Source organism: Schistocerca serialis, chromosome 6 (assembly GCF_023864345.2).
Source record: "Schistocerca serialis cubense isolate TAMUIC-IGC-003099 chromosome 6, iqSchSeri2.2, whole genome shotgun sequence".
In the NCBI taxonomy this organism is placed as follows: Eukaryota; Metazoa; Arthropoda; class Insecta; order Orthoptera; family Acrididae; genus Schistocerca; species Schistocerca serialis.
Window position 1 is genome coordinate 265,817,500 of NC_064643.1, and position 25,958 is coordinate 265,843,457.

The following is a 25,958-nucleotide window of genomic DNA, read 5'->3' on the forward strand; positions in this document are numbered from 1 at the left end:
AGCGCGGAACATCGTCTCTTTGCTGTTTACCGTTTCGAACTAGTTCAGTGTTGCGCCTGTTGTTGGTAGTATTATACTTCTTGTGTAAAGCGGGTAATATGCAGTATGTACAAGAATCAGGAGGGAACAATAAAACCAATTTTTCATGACTTAGCACAGCCAGAATTGTTACACAAATGTCTACACGGAAAGACGCAGAATCCTAATGAGAGCATAAGCAATTTGATTTGGAAAGTGATTCCTAAAAGAGTGTTTGTAAGCATAAAAACACTGCACTTTGGCACTTATGATGCAATAGCAACCTACAACCAAGGGAACAGTGTGAAGTTCTGAAGGCATTAGGATTTACAGCTGGGGTGAACACTGTACGAGCACTAGGAAATATTGACAGAGAAAGGATAAGAGGAGCAGAAAGAAGAGAAAGGCATATGACGTATGATGGAACAACAGGCCAGAAAAGAAGACAGAAGAGGAAGCTTTTGGAGGATGAAGAAGAAGACCCTGATAATCCATCCTATAGTGCAGGAATATATTGAGAAACTTTGATAGCCATTTCCCGTAAATTAGAATTTTTCGAATATAAGGAACATTTTCTCAAAATCCACTCAAGCTAGAGAGATGAAATTTTTATACAGCACTCCTAGTGGGCAAACTTACATTGTAACACAGCCATTTGGCAATATGTTCAGTAGTTTCATTTCAGTTTAATTATAAAGCAATTATTTGTAAAAAAATTTGGGTCATTAATAAAAAAAAATAATTGGAAGGAAACTAGAAAAGATACTCCAAAATCCCTCTGTCATAACTGCAATACTAAACCACTATATATGTAAAAAAAAAATTCAAATTTTTCTATTTGGTAGTTTATTCATAAATGTTCCTCAAACTTAGTGATTTTAACACGGGCAGCATAGGCACCTCCGGCTCCCCTTAAAAATGTTTACTTGCAGACTAAGTGCACGTAAAATGGGTTAGCATTAACTTACCACTGTTTACTTGCTGGGCGAATTGACGAAGCTGTATTGTGAAACCTCTCACAAATACAAATTTAAAAGGTCCGAATTGTTTCTGTGTTTGGTACTAAGATCTGCGTTAACAATTGCTTCAGTAATAAAGTATAACAACCTCTTAAGATTAATCTATGGTTCAGCATGATAAAAAAAATAATTATAGCAAGAACCTTATTACAGCACGTAAGGATGGACCTTAAAATTTCTATCATTTACGTAAAGTATGTTAAGGAACACAAAGTAACATTGGTTACTTGCTTAAATAAGTACTCACATTTACCTTATTAGCAAAAACTTTTGAAATGCATTGGTGTTCACAGACTTACTGTGGATTTTTATCTGAGTTTCAGTTATCCACAGCATCATCATATTTGTGCAAATCGCTCCTGAAAAACATTTTCCTGGAACGAACGCCATGTTCATTACTGCTACTGCATCCATGTTTTTGTCACTTGCACACATACTGACAAAGTTGCCGTTAGCAAGTGTCGGAAATTTGAGCTAGAGTTATCACATCGCTGTTTGTTGCGGAACTATCAGCTAATATGAATGAACACGCTATTTTCCATGTTTTACCTGCAAGAACTTTCTTTCTCGTTGACCGTCCTTTATCATTGTTTACAGGCGAGGTCTTCAGTTCACTCCGGATGTAGGGGCTTTGATCTCACCGTTATTTTCCAATTTCGTTCATATTCATTCTTTCACTAATGAATTGCGTTCTCTTCTTGTGAGTACTTAGAGAGTGTAATTTAGCAGTATCTTATCACATGCTGGGATGAATCAGCACCAAGGGACCAGGAGAGGGCTTTCTTTCAACATACTCTGTTCACAGCGTTCTTATGTATTGTGTGATCCCCCAGAACGAGCCATTGTTACAAAAATTCGCACGACTTGTCCTTCGGTCCACGCACTACAGCAAGGACTAAAAACGAACGTCTGTAACAGGTAATATTATTTTGGTGCTTCAAAAGCTACCTTTTTTAACTTCCTTATAATGACCGATTTTCAGCCCGGTATGTTCTGTTAAGTTCATCTTCAGTAGTCGAAGCTTATTCGCACTAAAAGCAAACAATAGCTACAATGTCGTCAGCGAAGTGGAGATGGTTCAAGTAAGATCCATTAACACGAAATCCTTCCCTATTTCCCCACCCGAAGTGCTTTAGAGGGACTGAAATCTAAATCCTTCACCTCCAGCCTCCTGAATGCGAATTCAATCTGACGTTCTGTTACCAAACTTGCAGTTCTCTGCAATGTACAAAAGACGCAGACCTTAGACTGCTATTCTGCATGTGACAGTTGTATCAGCATACTTAATGTTGAAGACAGTCGTATGATGTTTTCTAGCGTTACAGCTGTTTCAATGTTCTTTCTCTTTTTCTATCGGGCAATCGACCTTAAGGGCAATTGCACCTTCAAGTCTGGATCTGTTTTATCCATTTACTCCTTCATTTGCCAACATGTTTTCTTTATGTCTTTTTTGTGGCTTATTGGGCTGTGAATTTATTATTAAATGTTTCCCAGATGTTCTCCTCGGTGATCTACGATTTCCGAAAATATACAGTTGAATTTTCCAGTCTAATACGAAGGCATGCTGAAAAGTAACGCCTCAGAATGTTTTTTCTGTTCTCAGTATTGGTTGAGTTATGTACTTATTACTTGGTCAACGTTCCGCTTTACTGACGCCAAGTTGCAACCATCTGCTACTAGAGATCTCCGAATTGTATCGCGTAACATAGCTATGTGTAACGTACTACGTCGGTGCGTGAGAAACAACTTTCTGTAAACGAGTTTTTAACAGCAAAAACGTACCTCCAACTGAAATTCGTAGAAGAATGAAAGCTGTGTATGGTGATGAGTGTATCGACATCAGTAATGTGCGACGTTGGGCTATATAAGTGCTCTTAATGAAGGAAACGGTGATGCTAACTTCAGCGTATGTGACTGAGCTCAGAGTGGAGGACCACGTACGACAACTGAGGAGTCTCATTGGAACCGGGCTGATAAACTCTGAGAAAACCGTCACACTCACCGTGCACTCAGTTTTCTGTACCGTAGATCTGCAATGACGGCCTGCACATGCTCTAGTGAGCTGTGTCTGCGTTATCCGACAATTTTCTCTGGTGAAATCATCAACCCGATTCCGACGAGTTTGATCGGTTGCCGCATGCGGTCGTCCACCCCGAGCTCTGTCACACACGTTGAGGTTCCACCGTTTCCTTCGTTACGAGCACGAACAACCCAACGTCGCACATTATTGATGTAGATACAGTGATCACAGTACGCAGCTTTCATTTTTCTATGGATTTCAGTTGGAGGCACGTTTTCTGCGGTTGGAAGCTAGATTATAGCATGCTGTTTCTCGCGCACCGACAGATACGCTACACACCGCTGTGTTACAACCTACAACTCGGAGACCTCTAGCGGCAGAGGATTGAAACTTGCGTCAGCGAAGCTAGAAAATCGACCGAGCAGTATGCACTGCATGTAATACCCCAGCCGATATTGAAAACAGAATAAAAAGTTCAGAGGCCTTACTTTCCAGCACGCCTTCACATCTGCTCTTTGAAGACTGATACACAGGAGTCCATGAACTTGGATCGGTGCTTTGAAAGGAAATTGGGCAGGTTCAGGTCTTCGGAGATATCAGTGCGGGGACCTCTCATGGGAAAGAACCACCGACAGATTTCGCTGAGGAAACGAAAATTTGTGATCTGAAGTTTTCCCGGCGTATTTCTAACTTGTAAAACTCTCTAGCGCCCACCTGGGTCGCACAAGCATTGCATCAGTCGGCAGAAACCACCTGAAGATGGGACCAAGTCAGTTGCCAAAATATCTTGGGGAACTTACGACGTCACGCGATCGGACCTCCGAGAATTCTACAACTGGAAAGGATAACAGCCCGTTGAATAAACAAATAACGAGGCATTTTTTGTGGTTATAATTTATTTATGGAAACCATTGTGGAAATGTAGACAGAAGCTGACCTTGAGCTGCTGCTTGGCGGCTGGCGGAGAGGCGGGCAGTGACTGCGTGCTGGGAGGCGTCGATTGCTGCGTCTGTGCTAGCGGGGGGTGCTGCTGCTGGGCCGGTAGAGGCAGCGCCAGCGGGGGCGGAGGGCTGGCGCCGGGGGCGGAGGAGGCCCCCGGGGGCGGCGCGGACTGTGCGGACACCGGAGGTGGGCTCGCGAGCGCCACCGCCTCCTTAGGGCAGCGCGTGATCTGCAGCTGCTGCTGCAGCTGCTGGATCAACGATAGTTGCATCACCTGCGGTGCGAATACACGGCTTTTGTCAGATGCTGTGCCACTTTGCTGTCTCGACGTATTGCTTGTGCAACAGATGAACCGCTGGGGCTGCGAAACTTTTGGTGAGCGAGATGCTTGTATTTCATGGCGCGATCGATACATAGAAAAAGGTTAGCTTAGCTAATCAACAAGCGCTTTTGACTGTACTAAAGTATATTATGCATCAACTGTTCATCTGTGCACAAAATTAGTGGTAGTTGCAAGTAAACAAACAAGAAACACATTCAATATCATAGTAAATGTGAAACTACATATAGTTGTCGCAGTGCAAGTTCTGCAATCCTGGCAGGTTATATATGTCTGTCGGATCCATGGTCGCACCTGAGCCTATATCTATTGTGGGTGACATTCTACCAGAAATTGAAGGAATGAATAAAAGAAAGAAAATTAGAACTTAACGGGCCGCCGGCGTCGAGGTCAGCAGAGAAAGAGCAAAAGCTCGGCGTCTGAATTGATTGACCACGCCGCACAGCTCGACTAAATACTTATAACAGTTTTTGGGAAAAAATATCTTCTGCACGGTTTGGAAACGTAGCATATAAATAATGACAGGATGGAACGCGCCTGGAGGGCTCCGTTTGCAGTGTGCTGGTCGTAAAAGACAGTTATCGGTGTTCGAGTTTCGTTCTGCAAGCGTTTTTACAGGACCGAAATTTATCCCTGTATCGAACAAGCTGTGCCTGAACCATTCACCGGACAGCTTTTCGCTCAGTGATATGCTGGTTCAGCATGGAGTTTTCTGAATTCTGGAAAAGTTGTTTTGGTAAGTATTTATTTGTCCTTTAGTGTGACAAAACAATTCGTTACACGAAAGTAACACAAATTACTAACAGGTAATTCGATTTATGAGGCAAAAGTCTGTGGTGGACAATAAAATGATAAACTCAGGGCAATTTTTTCAGCACGGTAGGGGAGAGAGTAGAGTCAGACTCCTACACTTCACTGCTACAGCTGCTGCGAGATAACTCAAGTTCTGGTGGTAGGTAGCTGAAGACTTTGCTTCTGAGACAGAGCGATGACGATCAGTCATTACTGCGTAACACCTGGTGCAGTCATACCTTGCCACAGCCACACCCAAAGCACACCCATTGCTATATTTGCTGCCATGTTACACATTGCGTGAAAACCACATACCGTCCAATACTAACAAACTGGTCATCCACTACCTTTCTTCAGGTTGTTAAAGAAGTGAAAATCACATGGTGAAAGATCCTGGCTGTACGGAGGATGTTGTACGGTTCCCCAACCAGATCGCTGCAGCGTAGCTTTCACTCCGATTGTCAGTGTGGGGGTGGGCGTTGTCGGAGCTTGTGTGAACAGCTTTGCATTTCTTTGTCGGGGAAGATGTGGGATGTTTCCATTGCAAGCTTTGCCGTTTGCCTTCGAGCTCGAAATGAAGGCACCACGCAAGGTCATGATTGACCTCCTCCTTCGACTGCAGGGTCCCCACCTGCCGGTGTGCCCGTGCGGTTCTAGGCGCTTCAGTCTGGAACTGCGTGACCGCTACGGTCGCAGGTTCGAATCCTGCCTCGGGCATGGATGTGTGTGATGTCCTTAGGTTAGTTAGGTTTAAGTAGTTCTAAGTTCTAGGGGGACTGATGATCTCAGAAGTTGAGTCCCATAGTGCTCAGAGCCATTTGAACAATTTTTTTGTAATTAGTAAATTAGCTAGCCACGTTGGGTAATGAACTCTGTCCGAACAGGCCATATGAAGGCCGCCATGTCCTTAGCGCACACGTGTCACTGGATGTGGATATGGAGGGGCACGTGGTCAGCACACCGCGCTCCCGGCCATATGTCAGTTTAGGAGACAAGAGCCACTACTTCTCGATCAAGTAGCTCTTCAGTTTGCCTCGCAAGGGCTGAGTGCATCCCGGTTGCCAATAGCGCTCGGCCGACCGGATGGTCACCCATCCAAGTGCTAGCCCAGCCCGACAGCGCTTAACTTCGGTGATCTAACGGGAACCGGAGTTACCACTGCGGCAAGGCCGTTGGCAGCCAAGTTGGTTACCGGCACAAAATTCATCACATAAAAGAGCTGCGCAACTTGGAGCTAACAAATCCACTGCAGTCAAGAAGCATGTAGAATTATGGGAAAGGTAGCGACGGAGTGGAGCTTTGAATCTAGCTGTGGGGCGAATTCAGACGGCCTAGCTGGTAGAACGTTACCTGCGATAAGCTTTGACAGTGTGAGTGAGGTCGAGGAATACGTCACCTGCTGGTGCTGCAACGTGAAGAGCGTGGACTGGAGCACAGCCAGCTCCTGGAGCGCGGCCGCGTTGTCGGCGTTGCCGGCCATCGCGGTGGCGGCGAACTGCGCGACCGCCACCTTGGTGTTCTGCAGCGCCTCCAGCGTCACGTGGCCCGCCAGCGGGAACGGCGCCACGGCCGCCCCGAATGCCGACACCACGCCAGCCGCCGGCGACGCCAGGGTCTGTCGGCGTATCGTGCTACCAGTTAGCAACAGAAATTTTCCTGCGCACACGAATCTGACTAAAACTGTCCCCGCGTGAATACTCCAGCTATTCTGCGGTGGTAATGCGTAGAGAGTGCCGCACGGCGCAGTTGCCATATCCGGTAGCTGTTGGAAACATTACTATTCACGTTTTACCGTCACCTCCGCAAACATCCTTGAGCTCGATATTATACCAGGGTAACTTGACTCATAGCTGCAATAGACGCTATCGTAGCATAATTTTGAATTGATATATCGACTGGACACACAAAATTACAAATTGGACAAATTTTGTTTAAAATGAGAGACAAAACGAGGCCTTCTTCTGTGCTCGACATCGTACTACATTACGAGCAGTTTTTTATTTACACTACTGGCCATTAAAATTGTTACACCACGAAGATGACGTGCTACAGACGCGAAATTTAACCGACAGGAAGAAGATGCTGTGATACGCAAATGATTAGCTTTTCAGAGCATTCACACAAGGTTGGCTCCGGTGGCGACACCTACACCGTGCTGACATGAGGAAAGTTTCCAACCGTTTTCTCATACACAAACAGCAGTTGACCGGCGTTGCCTGGTGATACGTCGTTGTGATGCCTCGTGTAAGGAGGAGAAATACGTACCATAACGTTTCCGACTTTGATAAAGGTGGTATTGTAGTCTATCGCGATTGCGGTTTATCGTATCGCGACATTGCTGCTCGAGTTGGTCGAGATCCAATGACTTAGCAGAATATGGAATCGCTGGGTTCAGGAGGGTAATACGGATCGCCGTGCTGTATCCCAACGGCATCATATCCGCATGGCTGTAACGGATCGTGCAGCCACGTCTCGATCCCTGAGTCAACAGATGGGGACGTTTGCGAGACAACAACAATCTGCACGAACAGTTCGACGACGTTTGCAGCAGCATGGACTATCAGCTTGGAGACCATAACTGCGGTTACGCTTGATGCTGCATCACAGACAAGAGCGCCTGCGATGGTGTACTCAACGACGAACCTGGGTGCACGAATGGCAAAACGTCATTTTTTTCGGATGAATCCAGGATCTGTTTACAGCATCATGATGGTCGCATCCGTGTTTGGCGACATCGCGGTGAACGCGCATTGGAAGCGTGCATTCATCATCGCCATACTGGCGTATCAACCGGCGTGATGGTATGGGGTGCCATTGGTTACTCGTCTCGGTCATCTCTTGTTCGCATTGACGGAACTTTGAACAGTGGACGTTATATTTCAGATGTGTTACGACCCGTGGCTCTACCCTTCATTCGATCCCTGCGAAACCGTACATTTCAGCAGGATAATGCACGACCGCATGTTGCAGGTCCTGTACGGGCCTTTCTGGATACAGAAAATGTTCGATTGCTACCCTGGACAGCACATTCTCCAGATCTCTCACCAATTGAAAACGTCTGGTCAATGGTGACCGAGCAACTGGCTCGTCACAATACGCCAGTCACTACTCTTGATGAACTGTGGTATCGTGTTGAAGCTGTATGGGCAGCTGTACCTGTACACGCCATCCAAGCTCTGTTTGACCCAATGCCCAGGCGTATCAAGGCCGTTATTACGGCCAGAGTTGGTTGGTTTGGGTATTGATTTCTCAGGATCTATGCACCCAAATTGCGTGAAAATGTAATCACATGCCAGTTCTAGTATAATATATTTGTCCAATGAATACGCGTTTATCATCTGCATTTCTTCTTGGTGTAGCAATTTTAATGGCCAGTAGTGTATTTACTTTTTCAGTAACTCCACCTTATTCTTCTTCACTTTCCATTTTAGACTATTTACTACCTCTCACTGTTGCCATTTTCCCAGCTACGTGTCACAAAAGCAAAATTTAAATATTTTTAGAAACGACATATAAAAATGGCGTTTGAAGACTCTTAGGTGCGTCATCAGGTAGGAGATAGTCTACACCCTAAGGGAATAAAATATTTGTGCGGAATCATTGGTTAGGAGTCCGTTAGGAGAGGTGTTCAGTCGACTGGTACAAGTCTTCCTAGTGGAGGCCACTTCGATGACTTGCGTGTCATTGAGCTAACCAATAACCCTAACCAGGGAAAGGGGACCTACAGTTTAACGTTGAATCCGAACCATGTATCGTTTCATGGAGTATCTGACGGGGATTCAATCTCGCGACCTCTCGGTTCCCAGGCATTCGCTTTACCACTCGACCACCAAGCCCGAGACACTCCAAGGAAGGCCGCTGCAACAGGACGAAAACGTCGTTTATATTTGTTATTGTAATAGTTTCAGTATTTTTTGTGATGAAGCGTCCGTATACGCAAGAGGGTGTCAATGAAGTGGACACTGCACGCAGAAGTCTGCGTATCGTGCCTCTCTCTTAAATTTTAACATGTATCATTATCTGAAACAAAATTTCTCCTTTCTTCATTGCTGAGGGGCAGAAGCCTAATTAATACTACTGTTGTTAATGTGGCTAACGTAATCTACATCTATACATGCTGCACATGCTATCTTGAAGAAAGAAATCAAATTTTGCGTCGACACACATCAAAAAGTAAAAAATCATATATTTAAATGAACTAAATTTCAATGTATAACGATACACAGTGTCCCAGAAACGTTGTGACAAGCTTCGAGGGGTTGTAGAGGGTGTCTTGAGGAACCAATCGTGGATAGGAATCTGTGTCTGGAAACGTCATCCAACGACACTTCAGTGTGCCCAAGTTGTAGGGTCGGCACCTGCCTTGTTATTCAGTGATCGAGACCGATTGTCTCGATCGTCATTGAAGAAGATGGAGCTAGCTCCGTAGAACGGCTTTGTCTGCTATAAATACAATGCTCTGTTGCATTGGTGAATGACAGCTTCAGAAACGGGTTTCCATCTGCAGTTCATCTTTCTCATGCACTCCGAAAAACACCGGAGGTTTTAAAAGTCGCAGCAGAAATGACGAATTGCGGGTGGAAACCTGTGTCCTAAACCGCCATCCCCAGAGGCAACAGCGCATCGCATACCTAGGAGACAAGGCCTTTCTACGCAACAGATTGCTTCATCTTCTCTACTGGAGATAGTAGTAACCAGTCGCGACCACTGTGTAACATACAATATTGTGAGGCGGTCTGTTTACGGTCCGGTCTCGTTTACTGCCAAAAGGGTGGCCTAGTGGCAGGGGCTAGCGCCTTATCTTCGACTTTCTGTAGTGTCGTCGGATGAAGTTTCCGGACACCCGTTCCTATCGTCGGTTTGTTCTTCAAGACACCCTCTACAACCCCTCGAAGTTTGTCGCAACATTTCTGGGAGACCCTGTACATTACAAGTGTTTTTACAATAAAAACTCACTACTGATGGCGAAATTACCACAGAAACTAGCTTGGAGATTCCAAAAAAAGTGTTTACATTACTACAAATACTATAACTGTCCCAGAATTTTCGAGAAGTGATTTAAGGGAGCCATAGAAAGTCTACGAGCGTGGACGCACATTGTTTAATAGCCACTCTTCCCGAATGTGACTTGGCGTCTCTGGCACATATCGTATTCGAATGCTTGGCTGCAGACTGGTAAAGAGTCACGCATATTATTACAGTAGAAAGGATCAAACTTAACCCGAGCTGCGACCTACTTATTCGTTTGAGTGACTTAACGTGGCCTACAACTGACACTGTAGGATGGCACATGTTGCTATGTTCCCCGCCAGGTGCGCTAGTGCGTACCTCAGGCTCGGCGTCCGGCTCAGGCTCGTCGGTGTCGGCGTCTCCGTCCCCGGAGCCGACGACACCGTCGCCCACGTCGGCGCAGACAGCGTCCTCCGGCTCGACGTCGTCGTCGTTGTTGTTACGGTCGTCGAGCAGCATCATGTCGCAGTCGGCGTCGGGCTCGCCGTCGGCGTCCACGTCTCCGTCCGCATCGGCGTCGGGAGGCTCATCGCAGACGGCCGCCTCCGAGCACGAACTGCCCTCGTCTTCGTCGCCGCACGCGGACACTGCAACACACCGTACGTGCACGTCTATTACGAGAGCATTGAAGATCACGCCTGCCTCACATAAGGTAGCTGGAGAGTTTGCTATGCACTATCTACAGTTTAACAGAGCCTGTCATTATGGAGAATCATACTTTTTAGTGAATTTTCAATGTGTTAGTTTATGTTATTATAAGTTGAAGCTGATCCTGATCCTGAATGTATACTGCCCGTTATCTGTCTTATAGCAGTAATACCTACACGGCCCAGTCACGTTAATCAAACCACCGACAATGTTCCACGTCAGTGTGCAATAACCACTCACAGATGGCCAGTAGTGGATGGCGTATAAAGCGTATCGAGGGATACGTATCGGTGAAGTGGAACCTAGTTCTGGATCCCCTGTGTTAAATGCACGGACGGGTTGATCGGCTCTAGAATGGACTGAAGTTCAATAAGCAAAGTAGTAAGTTCAAAAATTAATCACAATGTAAAAGTATCACGTTTTTCGCATATTAGATGATTACAAGCCTAGATAAAATAACCCAAGCAAACCTTACTACAGAATATTGCTATAGACGCACGAAATCACGGGGATAGCTCACATTCGCCTGATATGACACACAAGACTAGAGCAGTGTGGAGAGCTGCATCAAACCAGTCTTCGGACTGAAGACCAAAACAACAGCAATGCTGGTTTAGTTGTATTCTTTCGTAGTTACGCGATGAATGCGGGAGAAAACACGCCTGCATTCCTCGATTTACAATGTTTTCGATACTACACACTGTACGAGTATTTGTGCGTCTGCGTCCCTCAGAAATTACCTCCTTGTTATTATAGCGAACAGACAATGACGATCGCGCGAGCGATGCATCTCTTCAGGTAGGGCAGATGCCCGGCGTGTTTAGGCGTCCGCTCAGCAACGCGTAGGCAATTTGCGGCCAAAAACAAACAGACGGGGCGCGCGCACGCACACACACACACACACACACACACACACACACACACACAGATCCGCTTAAGATCCCCGACTGCCACTCGTCCCTGAGTGCTTAATGAAGGCTCGCCTCGTGATTATATTTGCATTCCTCCACGCTGCAGACGCGCAAACGAATTGCCGCGGGCTCGCAGCGAACAGGGTGGAGTGGGCTGTCAGCGACGGGGGTGGGACAGACAGGAGCTGGCGAGAGAGACAGACACAGGCGGGCGCGTGTTTGCTTTTTCATCACCTCACAGGCGCCGGTGTTTCGCTCCGGAACCCAAGTGTACACACTCACACACAGCGCGGTGGCAATTTTTTAAATTCCTTTGTGCAGTGTTTCATATAAAAGCACCGCGGCCACGCGCATCAGCCCTCGCGACGTTGTACGCCCGTAACTCTAACCCTTTCTCTAACATTCTACCGATATGACGGTATGGGGCTGCGGCACAGCATACTGCAAAGCTGAAAAAAAATGTGTGTGTGTGTGTGTGTGTGTGTGTGTGTGTGTGTGTGAGAGAGAGAGAGAGAGAGAGAGAGAGAGAGACAGAGGAACGACGAGCGCTGTGTTCGCGGCGTTTGCGTCAACAGCCTCCGGGACCGTACCGGCAGATGACAGGAGAGAGAACAACTTTATATTTGTGCCACTATATACGACGGAACTGAGAGGACAGCGCTTTTGTTTTCGCCGATGGCCCGCTTGTTTTTATTCCAGCGTTAAAAATATATTGCACCCAGGAATGTCTCATTTGCCGCGGCGCGTGCCGCTACCTGGTCGCCGCTTTCTTTGTGTAGCGATATTTAGATTCGTCGCCCCTGTTGCTGTTGTTTTTTTTCCCTCCCGCGGTTTTTCGCTCTCTTTTTTTGTTTCGAGCTCTCCGAATCGCAATCGTCGCGGTTTTCGCAGTCAGTGCGTAAACGGAGCCGTCGATGCCCTGCTCCGCCGCTGTTCGTGAGACGACGGAAGACTTCGGGGCCCCAGGCGTGTCGCCTCGTCGCTGCGCTTTTGTTTCCCTTTCTGCGAAGACGGAAATAGTCGAGGCCTCCCCCGGCCGCCCCAAGGTATCACTCCGGAATTGAGCTTTCGGTGGGATCTCCGCATAACTTTATGGCGGCGATACTGGAAAAGTAGTAGCTACAGAGATGGAGGGAGGAGGACGGCGTGACAGGGCAGACAGGACTGAAATGCTGAGATGAGCGTCGCCTTAGTAGTACTCGGAACTATTTTTAAGAGCACAGAAAAAATAATGGATGCTGCTTGTTGAGAGGCGTTCCGCTAACATAAAGGGCCCATTACCTCGCAGACAGATAGGGAGAAATCGAGAAAACCTTCAGGGGGCCCAACTCCTCCCCTCGTGTGGTCTTAGACACAGCGTGTTGAGCTCAATATTTTTTTCTCCAAATGTCCTCATTCACTTTACATGCAACACCCCTCTCCACTGGTCCCACTCCCTTTTTCTGTCTTTCCCCAAAAAAATAAAAGAAGAGGTTTAGTTGCCAGCACCGTTTAAAGCCATTACCAGTTCTTCACTTCCTCTCGCCTCTCTTTGTTCGTCCGGTGGAGCCATCCCGATTCCCACCAAACCTTCCCGTCTTATTTTTCAGCAGCTGGAGTCTTTGACAGTATGAGAAGGGCGCGGCGACTGCGCCGCGGTGGGTGGCGAAAGGATGTGAGATGAAAGGCACGTCTCAGCAGGAAGCTCTCGGTTAACATAAACAAAGATTTTTCCAGGAGGAAAAGAGAGGCAGGGAACAGGAGAGGGAAAAGAAAGCATCGCCGATTCAGAAGAGACGCAGCTCTCTCTCTCTCTCTCTCTCTCTCTCTCTCTCTCTCTCTCTCTCTCTCCCTTCCACCCTCTCTCCTTCCTTCCTCCCCCCCCCCCTCTCTGACACACACACACACACACACACACACACACACACACAGATAGAGAGAGACATAACTGCGAGAGCATAGCATTCTAGTCCCCTTTCCTTTTATTTCTATACGGATTCCTGGATTTTAGCACTGGCTGGCGCTATTCTCGCGACTGGCCAGGAATAGAGCGGAGGCAGATATACGCGCGCCGTGTCAAAGTTGATGCATTTGGATGCGTCCCAAGCTGACATACGGCAGCTGGCTCGCGGCGCGTTAACTCCGACCTGGGAAATGAGTACCGCACTAGAATGTGCTCCCGTCCACTTCAATTGCTCTCGTGAAATTATCTCAGTAATGTCCTAAAATCTCAGTTTCTCGCCAAAATTCGATCAGTCATTTTTCAGTCCGTTCACTGTGTAGTCTTTTGCAACATATTTTTTTGTTTCACCTTTCTGTTTCTCAGACATCTACAGTTCATCTAAAAAGTTTAGTTTCCGTTCTCGTTTGAAACTGTTTTGATCCTATTCCAAATTCTTTAACCGTTAGTTTTCCTGTGAATTGTGATGTTGAGAAATTCCCAAAAAATGCTGTTTCGTTCATACTTAATGGCTACTGAAGTGTAAGGTATATGCATTGTGTACAGCTCTACTGATATCACACACTGATGCGGATGTGATAAAGCAGTTCCTGAATGTATTCTGGAAGTGTACGCACTGAAGTGAAACATGGACCATGGAAATTCGGGAGGACAGAAGTACTAAAAGAGCAGGGGAGGACAAAAATATATCGAAGGGCCATACGGGAAGAAGGGGCACGTTAGTGAGACATCTGCAACACTATCCTGGAATGGTTGCCCAGGCGCTGTAAGGAGCAGTGGAGACGTAAAATAGTAGGGACAGGTCATTACTAAAATATGCGAAACAAATTAGAAAAGATGTTGAGAGTAACAGTTATGTAGAGATGAAAATATTAACAGTAGATTGGAAGAGACTGAGGAACATTATCCAACCATTCGAAAGACTGATATCTTAAAAACTGCATTGAAGACAACATTGGCTATGAAAACACTACTTGAGGACAGTTGATGACTCACCTAACCCTATCGCTCTCTCACGTGTGCGCACTTGGTGGTCATAGTGAGTTATTAGCAGCAGTGTGGGTAGGTCGAATGTCCGACGTAAAAATCGTTAGTCTGAAGCGACTGATTCTTTCAGGTCGAACACTAACCCGTAAGTTTGCGAAGCTGCCCCAGTAACATGTTCATGACGATAAGAGGCTTTTAAAAATAGAAATGTCCAACATTAAGTTAAAAATTTCCGTCCGAAAAGGCTTCCCAAGGCCCAATGGTATCCACCGACAGCCGTGTCATCCTCACCCGATAGGCGCCGTTGGATGCGGATATGGAATGTCTCCATGTGGTCAGCACATCGCTCTTCCGGTCGCTCTCAATCAAGTAGCTTCTCAGTTGGACTCACAAGCACAGCCGTAGATGATACCGTTGCTTCATTGCTCAAGAAGTTCTCCGTTTGGCCTTAGGAAGATGAGTAGACCCCGATCAAGACGTCCATACCGCAGAAAAAAATGTCGGGAGTTGCCAGAAATCTAACTTCCACACCAAAGGCAGTGACGAAAACCATTCGGCTATAGAGGCGGTCTATCGCACTTGCATCATGGTTAAATCATTTTTATCATACATATCAGAAATGAACAACATTAGTTCTTTAACGGTGTTAGAAACCGTTGGAGAGCTAACACTATACTGCCTTTATACGACACGTAAATGGTACTATTATAAATTCGAACAAGCTAATCTATGATGTGACGAAACGTACTTTTATTAAATTGAAATAACAAAGAAATCTGAAACACAGTATTTACTTCCGCTGAACGAAAAAAACCCATGTGTTTATCCGGAACTAATTGTTCGAATACGATAGTTTGGTAGGTTCGTTGTCATGATTCCTGAGTTATTATGGGCGGAAATAGAAAGCAGCAGCATGGATGTGTAGTCATTTTCTTAGGAGAGAATTGATCGCTAGAGCAGGAAAAAGTAGGGCAAATTGTGCAACTAAAATTAGATTTATGCTAATTTATATTACCTACGCTTAACTTGTCCTGAACTGTAATAGCACAGTCTAACTTAGAGTTTAGGTAATGGGCGTTAATGTATCAATAAACCGACGACTAACTTTAATCCAGATCATGCCGAGATGTCATGTTTCAAATACGTTACAATCGTTCATTGGCTGAGCACCAGAAGGCTACGAACTGAATATCCGACAATTCCCCGCTTGTCTCAACCGTGTCATTGCTTATCCTTAACGAGGTTTTGTGGTAGAAGAGAATATTTGCCAAATAAAGTTTATTGAGTTCGCAAATTATGATAGCTTCTCCCAGAAATTTCTCTTCGCCATCGTCACAGTTTATTGGTTGTACAGATATAAATAATCACTTATACTTCACTCTCAGTTGTTAAGCATGCGGTTCGTGCGCAAATAAGAAAACGGAATGTTAGAGTTCAAAGTTTTGATTGAGGTCGTTAAAGAGAGAGATCTGTTGCACCATATGAGGAAGAAAATACGGCAAGGTAGTTTTGTCGGAACCATCCAGCTACTTGGCTATAGCGATTTAAGGAAACCATAGAAAACCCGACGCAGAATAGTTGGATTGGGATTCGAATCCCACTCCTTTCGAATTGAGTACAGCGATTCGAGCAAAATGTAATTTCGGAGTCCACGTGATCGTCTGCTATTTAACCATTTAACACCATGTCAGCGGTTCCAACAGGAGTATTTCCCACTTGCGTAATATTCCGGAATGAATTATTTAGTCACATCACACTAAAATAAAACGAGTACAGCAAAAAGAGTTCACAGAATTTATTTTTGAGACTAAAAAGAAAAGGCGAACGCAACGAAAACTTAAGTATTCTTTGAGGAAATACAAGAGAATAAGTAAGCTGCCAGACGGTGGTAGCAAGACGACTACAATGAGTTGACATGCATGAACGAACAGACAAATGAGCATGAGAATAGAAACGATTGTCATAGAAGAAACATGTGGCAGCAAATTAAATAGCGCTGCCATACGGGCCGGCGGGTGGGATCATTTTAAAATAGAGTTCCTGTATTTAAAATTCACTGCGACAGTCCTTTTTTCTTTTATATGTCACAAGGATGTACTCTCGGGCTCAAAATAAACCTTTGTCTGGTTCTATTTTCTCTCTAGCGCCTGGTGTACTTATTTGACGTAGGCGTGCTTGTCATTAATATAAATCTCTGGAAGTGATGTGATATCCTATGAGCCACATCTAAATGAGAACAGTATTGTAGCTTGTAGCTTGCACAGTGTGACACGTAGATGACAGTCAATACTAAGTATAATCGAGGTGTTCAAATAAAAGAAGAAAAGGAAAAAAACTAGAATAACTTTCGACAGTCACGATGCTTCCTACTTTTCACATAAAAGTCATTGATACCCTGTTTCCGTGACTGCCTGTCTGAAATATAAATAAAAAAAGACCCAACGAACCTCTCGATAAATTTTAATTTTTTTGTTTGAGAAGCGTTTCGGAATGTTTGCATCTCGATGACACCATTGACTGAGGCTGACACAGCGGTGCTTTCTTTTGGTGTCTTTGATCCAACATCAAGGGGTAGTTCCCGTGTTTAGCTCAGCTGCACTGTTCCCGGTAATCCAATGAAGTCTAAATACCTGCATTCCTGTGCATCATCACTGAGGAATTCCTCGAGTGCGCTGCAATTGAACTTTGAACACTCATTGTTTGCAAACTTTATCAGTGGTGCTACAGCTTTGGTTTCTTAGGAGCGATGCGCCTAAGCTATGCAACGGACCTGCCACCGATGTGGAACAAAGTCTCCGAAACGCGTCGTAAATAAAAAATTCAAATTCGGTTTTGTTATTTACGCTCCCTTTACCTTTCCATTGACGTATGTAGCAAGTAAATGTGAAACTGAACGTGTCCAAACGTACTCTAATCTTTTTAAGATTACTGTAGTGGTCTTGCACACAGAATATGCGGCGAGCGATGTACAACGGTTTCACAGGACTCCAGAAATACTGATTCTGAAATTTAACACTCACGCATTTCTTGCAATGATTCCCATGTGAGTGCCGTGAGCATCTGCATGACACCTTCATGTTTACTAAACCGTTTGGTCACGATCCCTACATCACAACTTCGGATTCCACGAGAACGATTTGATGAGGTTCTCCAGCACACGAGCAATACTGTAGAATAGGTTCTCAGGGCAGTAGTGGATCTAGTGTACGCTTTCTAGAGTTGGGGTTGAAAGTTTGTTACTATGTCCCCCCTCCCCCCCCCCCCCTCTCTCCCTCCTCAACGGCAGTTACAACTTGCCGTCAGCCGTTTTCTTTAAAGTGTCGAAGACGTCTACAATACGTTGTAATAAAAATTAATACATAAATTGTTTAATATACATTACTAATAGAGTATTTAATTACGATAAAATATTTTTATGTAATCATTTGTTAATATTTGTAAGTATTACGTTGTTTAGAATACAATTGAGAAACATTTTGCTTTTTCTAAAGCAACAGTAAGACTCTCTCTCCACTTTGATATCGCCATAATGTACACAATACAACATCGAAGTGCGACTCACAGTTATCAGCATTTCGTTAAGCTTTGCCATTGTTAACACCGATCTGAAAACTAGTGGGCACCTTTCCATTTCTGTCTGCCCTTATTCAACTTCCAGTTCCTTGCCAGTTCTTGGTCCGAAACGTGTCAGATTTGTTGTCAACAGCGGGTAGATCAGCCTGTGCGTATACAACCTTGCCTGGCTAGAATGCAACCGATTAGGTCTCAAGACCATTCCCGTGAGCAGGCCCTCACAGGCGCAACTGAAAAGTATCCTGTGTAAAAAACGTACCTCATAAATTCTTGAATTTTTTGCCATTAGCTTTCAGAGTATAGTATTCTCCCAAAGTTAGCTATTAAATCAGGAAATTGACAGGGGCCGGCCGTTGTGACCGAGCGGTTCTAGGCGATTCAGTCCGGAACGGCGCTGCTGCTGCGGTCACAAATTCGAATCCTGTCTCGGGCATGGATGTGTGTAATGTCCTTGGGTTAGTTAGGTTTAAGTACTACGTCTAGGAGACTGATGACCTTAGATGTTACGCCCCATAGTGCTTAGAGCCATTTGAACCATTTTTTAAAATTGGTAGGTGTGGTCAGAATACTCCCAGAATTCGACGTCTTCATTCCACCATTTAAGAATCTGATGTTACTGTTCGTGACGCTTAGTATCACTTTATAACGTGACCGCTGTTTAACACTTCAGAAACCGGCCACTTGAAAGAATATTGGGCCTAGGAAGCCGGCCATTTATGCCATTATTTAAAGCGTTACTGTCACATATGTAATTATGTATCTTCAGGAGTAGTACATATTAAAAGCGGGCCAAGCTTGAGGATTTATTTTTCATATTTACTTCAGTTCTTTGATTCCCCAAAAAAGTTTAAAATAATGGCGATGGAAACTGTAATTATCCTCCCAAGAAAAAAGTGAGGTGAGTTATCGAGCAGTTTCTCTCCCATGAGCTTCCTTTTTCGTGCTCACTCAAAAAAGGTGACCTAATAAGAAGCTATTAATGACAACAGATGTTATGTTCGCTGATATTTCCTTCGAAATAATTCTAGAAATTGACTATAGAAGGCAGCACCATTCAAGGTGCTCGCTGCGAGACGTCCGTACATTGTTCTCATACGAAATGAGTCCAGTTTTCTAGCGATAGGTGGCTCGCGCGTCGAGAAAGTCGCGGCCCAATCTATATTCGGGCGCAGTCTTTTTAAAGCAAAGTAGCTGTCCGAGCTGTGCTCGGGGTTGGTATAAGTAGAGACGTGTGTAGAACTGAAGCCTGGTGTTCGAGATGTAGCTGTAAGTAAGTAGATTGTAGCTGCGGAGTGCCGAGTTAAACAGTGTGGGGGAAAAACCCGCACAAAAAAAGTGGCGGCAGCTGCGAGTCGGGGTCCACGTGGGCGCCACGTGTCAAGGCGGTGGCGCGTGCGCGGCCGTAGTTATGACAGGTGGGCGGCGCGGCGCTGGCCACGCCCCCACGGCCACGCAGCACGCTGTCGCCTGCCCACACCTCCCTCTGCTGCGCCTATTAAACTATACAGCCGCGCCCCCGAAACTGTCGCCGTCTGCAGTAACTCCAGAACAGAACTCTTCGTCTCGCTTTGCATCGCCCGCGAGCCTTTTGTAGACCTCCCTAGAGCCTCAGAGCTACCTCCGCTTTTAGAAAGGTTCCACTGGGCTGCACAGCTGTTTTATGCACGGACTGCGCGGCCCCAAACAGAGAAACATTCGAGCCCTAGAACGACGGGTGCAGCGGCTGAACACAACAACATCGTCAAACAAGTCTTACACGCAAGGACAACCGCCACAGACTTCAGCCTGCAGGCGTAACTGTCACGTTTGGACTCCACCGCTAAACGGGGATTCAGTTATCCCCATCATGTGCGTTAGCAGCAGCAGCAGCTGAGACGTGTTACATCTATACTCTGTTCAGAATTGCTGTAGGGTTGACATTTCAGCAGGAGGCGCCGAGCAAAGCTGACACGTCCCGCATCGAACAGCTCACAAATTATTCAGTGTACAAAGATGGTATCGACATGTAATTGAAGAGTTGTACTATGTTTCCATTCTACTTTTGTTTAGGACAGCAATTTTTAAGACGATACAGTCGACTCCCGATAGCTCGAAGTTCAAGGAACGTAAAAAAATTTTCGATTCAACGCAAGTTTGACTGATCAAATGGTTCAAATGGCTCTGAGCACTATGGGACTTAAAAGCAGAGGTCATCAGTCCCCTAGAACGTAGAACTACTTAACTAAGGACATCACACACATCCATGCCCGAGGGAGGATTCTAACCTGCGACCGGAGCAGTCGCGCGGTTCCAGGCTGAAGCGCCTAGAACCGCTCGGCCACACCGGCCGGCTTTGACTGATCAAGGTAGAATAAGGAGAAACTCGGAATATTAATTACATGTGAAAAGTGGTGCTACATTTTCAAAAATATACTATTTCTTTACAAAGGAAAGCACAAAGTAACCAACTAGAGCCCAAAATAAATTTTATTTTTTTATTTTTTTGTTATACGTTTCAAACGAAAGGCAGACATGAATTCCCGTGAATACATAAGAAAACATTAACTTCGTTGCCGGCCGGTGTGGTCGAGCGGTTCTAGGCGCTACAGTCTGAAGCTGCGCGACCGCTACGGTCGCAGGTTCGAATCCTGCCTCGGGCATGGATGTTTGTGATGTCCTTAGGTTAGTTAGGTTTAACTAGTTCTAAGTTCTAGGGGACTAATGACCTCAGCAGTTGAGTCCCATAGTGCTCAGAGCCATTGAAGTTCGAATAAGGACTTTTTTGTTGACAGTACCGAATTTTCGACATTTGGGAATTTTTTTGTAACTGAATTTATGTTAACATACAAAGGGCAATCCAAACGTTTCCGTTGAAAGCCACACCTACCCTATGCTACACGTTGGTGCTTATATACCCGCATCGGACTCACGCTAGGTTCCCTATATGCTGAAATGACGCCCTCAAACGGAACCTTTTGATCGCGCCTTATATTATGCGAAAGAGAATACATCATAATGGTTGTGGACTCGTATTGAGGACTAAGATTAATTTAATAAATATGAAGCACAGAAAGAAGTGCAGCAACTCACAGAGGTCCAATGTGGGCTGTAATTATCGTATGTCAGCGATACTTGGTAGATATTCTAATACATTAATGCAGAATCGATTTAAACTGGAAAAAATTTAGTTCCTGTTCTGGCCACAAGATGCAGATCTGACACTGTGAATATAAGGAAGACGTATAGAAATGTTTCCACACATAATGGGTTGGAAACAGGACATTCACAGAAAAGTTAAAACATGTGAGAAAGGCATAATGTTGATTTTATTAGTAGCCGCCGCTTATACTATTTGTTCGATATGAGCTCTGGACACGCCGACGAATGCTGTACAGTGACAGATTTGGGCCTGGTGGCCAAAATTGGAACTATTGTTTTTCAGCGTAAGTTGGTTCTGCATTAATGCGTTAGCATATCTACCAAGTTTCACTGCCATACGATAATTACAGCCCACATTGAGTAACTGCACTTTAATTACATCCACACGATACGTACCTTTCATAATTAAGCACTTCATCGTACTACAGTGACTTGACTGTTGCGACACTTAGCTCTTAGCTCTGCAAGGCAGTGTGGATGGTATGGAAAGTGGCGAGAAAAAAAGAGGGGTGTGAACAGGAGAGAGAGAGGGGGGGGGGGGGGGGGAGACGACACGGTCGCTGTGGAGTAGAAAAGGACAAGCACGAGCGGGCGTAAGGTGCTGTGCAGATTGCATCGCGCGGTCAAAGTGTCAAACAAAAGCCGCTGGCCGAGTTTCTCGCCCCGAGCGACCGCACCGCTGCGAGGCGATACCATCGGGCGCGAACCCTAGGCGAGTTGCGCTCACGGCCGACCTATCGCATCTCTCACGGCCTTGCGGAAGCTCGCACAGTTTCCAGCGCTTATGCATTTTACATTTGCTGCTGCTACGCTGCCACGATTTCGCGATGAAAGTTACGTCTTGCATTTTACGGTACTACTCTATGCTTAAAGACAACAAGTGTAACCGGAAGATAATGGCTAATTATTTAATTTGTAGCAGCTGCCTCTACATACATCGAAAACAAAGTCTTATCTGGTTCCATTCTGTTATTTTCCACGTTCCCCTTCGTTACTGATCGGCTACACCGCTAACTGTTCTTTTTTCTGTACTTTTCATTCTTTTTCTAGAGCGGGTCGTTCGAGTATAAGTCCATTGTGTATTGAGCGACTTACTAGCTAAATACCTGTCGAGCATAATGCGGCAAAAGTAGTCCCCCACTTGAGTATATTTGGGACAGGATTTCCAGTGCCAGCATTTGCCTTACGACCCTGTGAAACGTTCGGAAGCTTTGCTTAGAGTCGAGGAATTGGAAATATCTTTAATCAAATTCTAGGACAATATGTCCAGAGAAAAAAATGAGAGCCTAGTGTATATGGGAGTACAGATGTTTTACAAAGTAAAGCCGCTGACTTGTGTCACTGCCCGTAGCAGGCGATATCTAAAATGTTACATATTTTATACTTTCTGTTATAGGTACATAATTTTTACTATTTTCTGGTTATACTAATACAACAATTATTATTATTATTATTATTATTATTAAATGTTATATTATGATTGAGTGGGTCACAAGCAAAGAGGTATAAGTACCATTCTAGAAGTTTTGAGGAAACTGAAGTCAAAGTTCGTAAGATTTCAGAATTCTCGTGAGATAGCAAAATGGAATTTCAATTTTTTTTTTGTATACTACGCATACAAATACTTTGTAGAATTTTCTGTGCCCTCGGCCTCCGTAAGAGCTCTAATTTCTCGTATCTTATCTTCGTGGTCCTTATGCGAAATGTATATTGGCGGCAGTAGAATCGTTCTACAGTCAGCTACAAACGCCTGTTCTCTAAATTTTCTTAATTGTGTTCCCCGAAAATAACCTCTCCTTCCCTCCAGGGATTCCAATTTGAGTTCCCAGAGGAGAATGTGATTTATGTTTTTTTCTATAATCCTTTATTATTGGTTGTCATCAATTCAGTTATCATAAAATTGCTATTTAGAGCTATAACAAAACCTGCATGATCACTGTGTCTTTTGTGGCTTACAATAGTGAAAGACAATAAGAAAGATTTGAAAATATTTCGCACCATCTGGGGCACTTCCTTCTTCTCATGTTTTATAAAAAGCTATTTAGATAATACACAACATAACAATTCAGTATATTCCTACACAGACTTAACTGATTCGTAACATCTTGTAACTTGTTTTCTTTTCTTTCACCATGGAGAAGCACAAAGTGGGATTTGACTTGACTTTGACAAGACAGTACTAGTCACAGATACACATTACACAATATTTTGTTTACAATCTGCTGCTTAGGAACGGTTCCCTCAGATTCGGAACTCGGTTTCTATTTTTTCACCTTGGTTCATGATGACAGAAATGTGTATCAGAATTACTTGGACAAACTTTGGGAGTTACTTTCTCATGCTAACATAAGTCACCCCAATATACTGTTTCAGTTCTGGCTTTTAGAAATCCTCAACCTGTTTTTTATTTTTTTTAATGTGATTGGTTCCATTCTTTTAAAATGATCATAGAACTGTAGCCGGCTTATTCGAATGGGGATAAATTTTGATACACTTCGAAATTTCTTTATCCGTTATTTGTATGTATGTTTTTTCACCAGTATAATGGAGCTGAAATGCTCATTTTAAACACAATAGAGGTACTCAAGAAATCCGAAGCCTAAATATTGAATTTCTCACGGTTACCCCTACTTAGTTTTTAGAACCATGGGTGCCAAATTTTTGCTCCAAGTTTGTTTCTCAATTGATGTTTGGGGATCTACTCTTTCTGTTGTGTATTTAAGAATTTTTATTTGTCTTTGGGTTGATATGGAATCGCCGATTCTTCTGCAAAGGCTAAGCGTCTGTCCTAATGTTGCTTCTTCCTGGTTTGATTGGATTGTCAATTTTAAGCTCCAATTACAGTTTGCACTACTATGAGAATAATTTTTCAGTTTATAAATTGAAACGCCTTTTTCTTGCTGCAAGCTAGATTTATCTGGAATAAAACAGTTTTGTGTTTATAGGCGATATTTACTCATTGGAAAACAGTTCATGTCAAACTTTTTATTGGTTTTTCTGGCCTAAATCTGTGTTTCCTCTCATATGGTCATGGATTAGACATCACACTGTCACTTCACGTACAAAACATTGACATAGTCTCACATCACGATCTTTTTGTTTTGTAGTTTTCATATTTGGTTGGCTCTGAGCACTATGGGACTTAACATCTGTGGTCATCAGTCCCCTAGAACTTAGAACTACTTAAACCTAACTAACCTAAGGACATCACACACATCCATGCCCGAGGCAGGATTCGAACCTGTGACGTAGCAGTCGCGCGGTTCCGGACTGCGCGTCTAGAACCGCTAGACCACCGCGGCCGGCTTTCATACTTTGTAAGCTAACTGCTGTGGAACAATATTACTCATCTGTCACTAACTGCAGATTTTTCATACGAGAATTATGAATGATTTCTGTTTAACTGTGTGTTCGCTTGGTGTGTCTTCTTTTATTTCTTTGCGTAAGCGTTGCCAATCTAACGAAGCAAATTGTGAAAACCTAACGACTATTCATTTGTATTATCTGCATGTAACTGTCTGTGCTTTTGTGTGTGTGTGTGTGTGTGTGTGTGTGTACGCGCTTGCATGCGTGTATGTGTGTGTGCTTACATTTTATTTGGTTCAGATATGTTATCGTTATGTTAACAAATTTTGGGGAGAGAGGGGGTGTAATTGTGACTAGACACTGGAGGGAGTTGCAGGAATTTGAATGTGGATCTAATAGCTGGCGCCAGGGAGTAGATAGAGAGTTCTAGGTGTCTGGATGCTTGCATTTATGGTTTAGAGATTATTTCGAGGGTACTACGGAAGAGTGAAGGGGAAAGGGGTTTTGAGGCATTATTCTGATGACCATCTTTTGAGGCGTTACTGCACTATTTTATCTATTAACGTGACTTGTTTGTCGTGTAAACTTGGTCATTCAAAAGAGTTTTGTTTTTTTGCACACGATGATTTTTTTTGCTAGATTAGAAAGTGCCTTCTATTGTCTATCTGATTATTTTCATGTCATCTCTAGAGGTTGGCTTGTGGTGATGATGTTCTCTGAGAGACTCTGCAAATGTGGAGGGATTTGTCTCATACTTCCAGGCTCTCATGTATTCCTTGTATCTAGCATCGAACGTTCTACCTTTTTGCCCCAAATAACTGCCATTACATGTGTTACATTGTAATTATTTATCTTCTTTCTCGCATAAGTCCATGTCTATTTTCAGTTTTTGACTGTATTTATTCTTATACACAATTGTAAGTTAGTGGCGAGAGTCTGTCTTCTTGTCACACACTCTCTAATTTCAAACAGCTCCGAAATATATCCCTGATTGTTACAATATTAAAATATTTAATAGAGGGTGATTCAGCTGCCCCTACCGCTGTCGCTTTATGCAACCCGCCATGTTATACCAGGCCTTCGTAAACCATGCGCGAGATCCGATATTCGCACGGTCGCTACGCGTAAGCTATTAGTCTTACAGAACACATGAGCGAAACTTTTCGTAGGAAATTTAATGTAGTTAAATTTTGTACTGGGAGACATTTTCGCTGGAGACCACGATTTTCGAATTATTCAAGAAAAACGTACAAAACTGACCTTCAAACGCACCTCCTTTCTCACATGTATCCCTCAACAGTGAGTATTTCCCGTA

At 44.3% G+C, this 25,958-nt stretch overlaps 1 protein-coding gene and 1 pseudogene across 6 annotated transcripts in view; both read right to left on the bottom strand.

Moving 5' to 3' along the window:
- Nucleotides 1–25,958, bottom strand: part of LOC126483602 (homeotic protein spalt-major-like) — a 566,362-nt gene that overhangs the window by 31,681 nt on the left and 508,723 nt on the right. For 5 of the 6 annotated variants that reach the window (XM_050106635.1, XM_050106634.1, XM_050106636.1 and 2 more), the window contains 3 exons: nt 10,460–10,728; nt 6,528–6,746; nt 3,995–4,273 (listed from right to left, as the gene is read on the bottom strand). In XM_050106635.1, the coding sequence (XP_049962592.1) occupies nt 3,995–4,273; nt 6,528–6,746; nt 10,460–10,728 (767 nt within the window). The remainder of the gene's footprint in view (nt 1–3,994; nt 4,274–6,527; nt 6,747–10,459; nt 10,729–25,958) is intronic. The other variant, XM_050106637.1, reaches the window with a different exon arrangement.
- Nucleotides 6,191–6,308, bottom strand: LOC126485270 (5S ribosomal RNA; annotated as a pseudogene).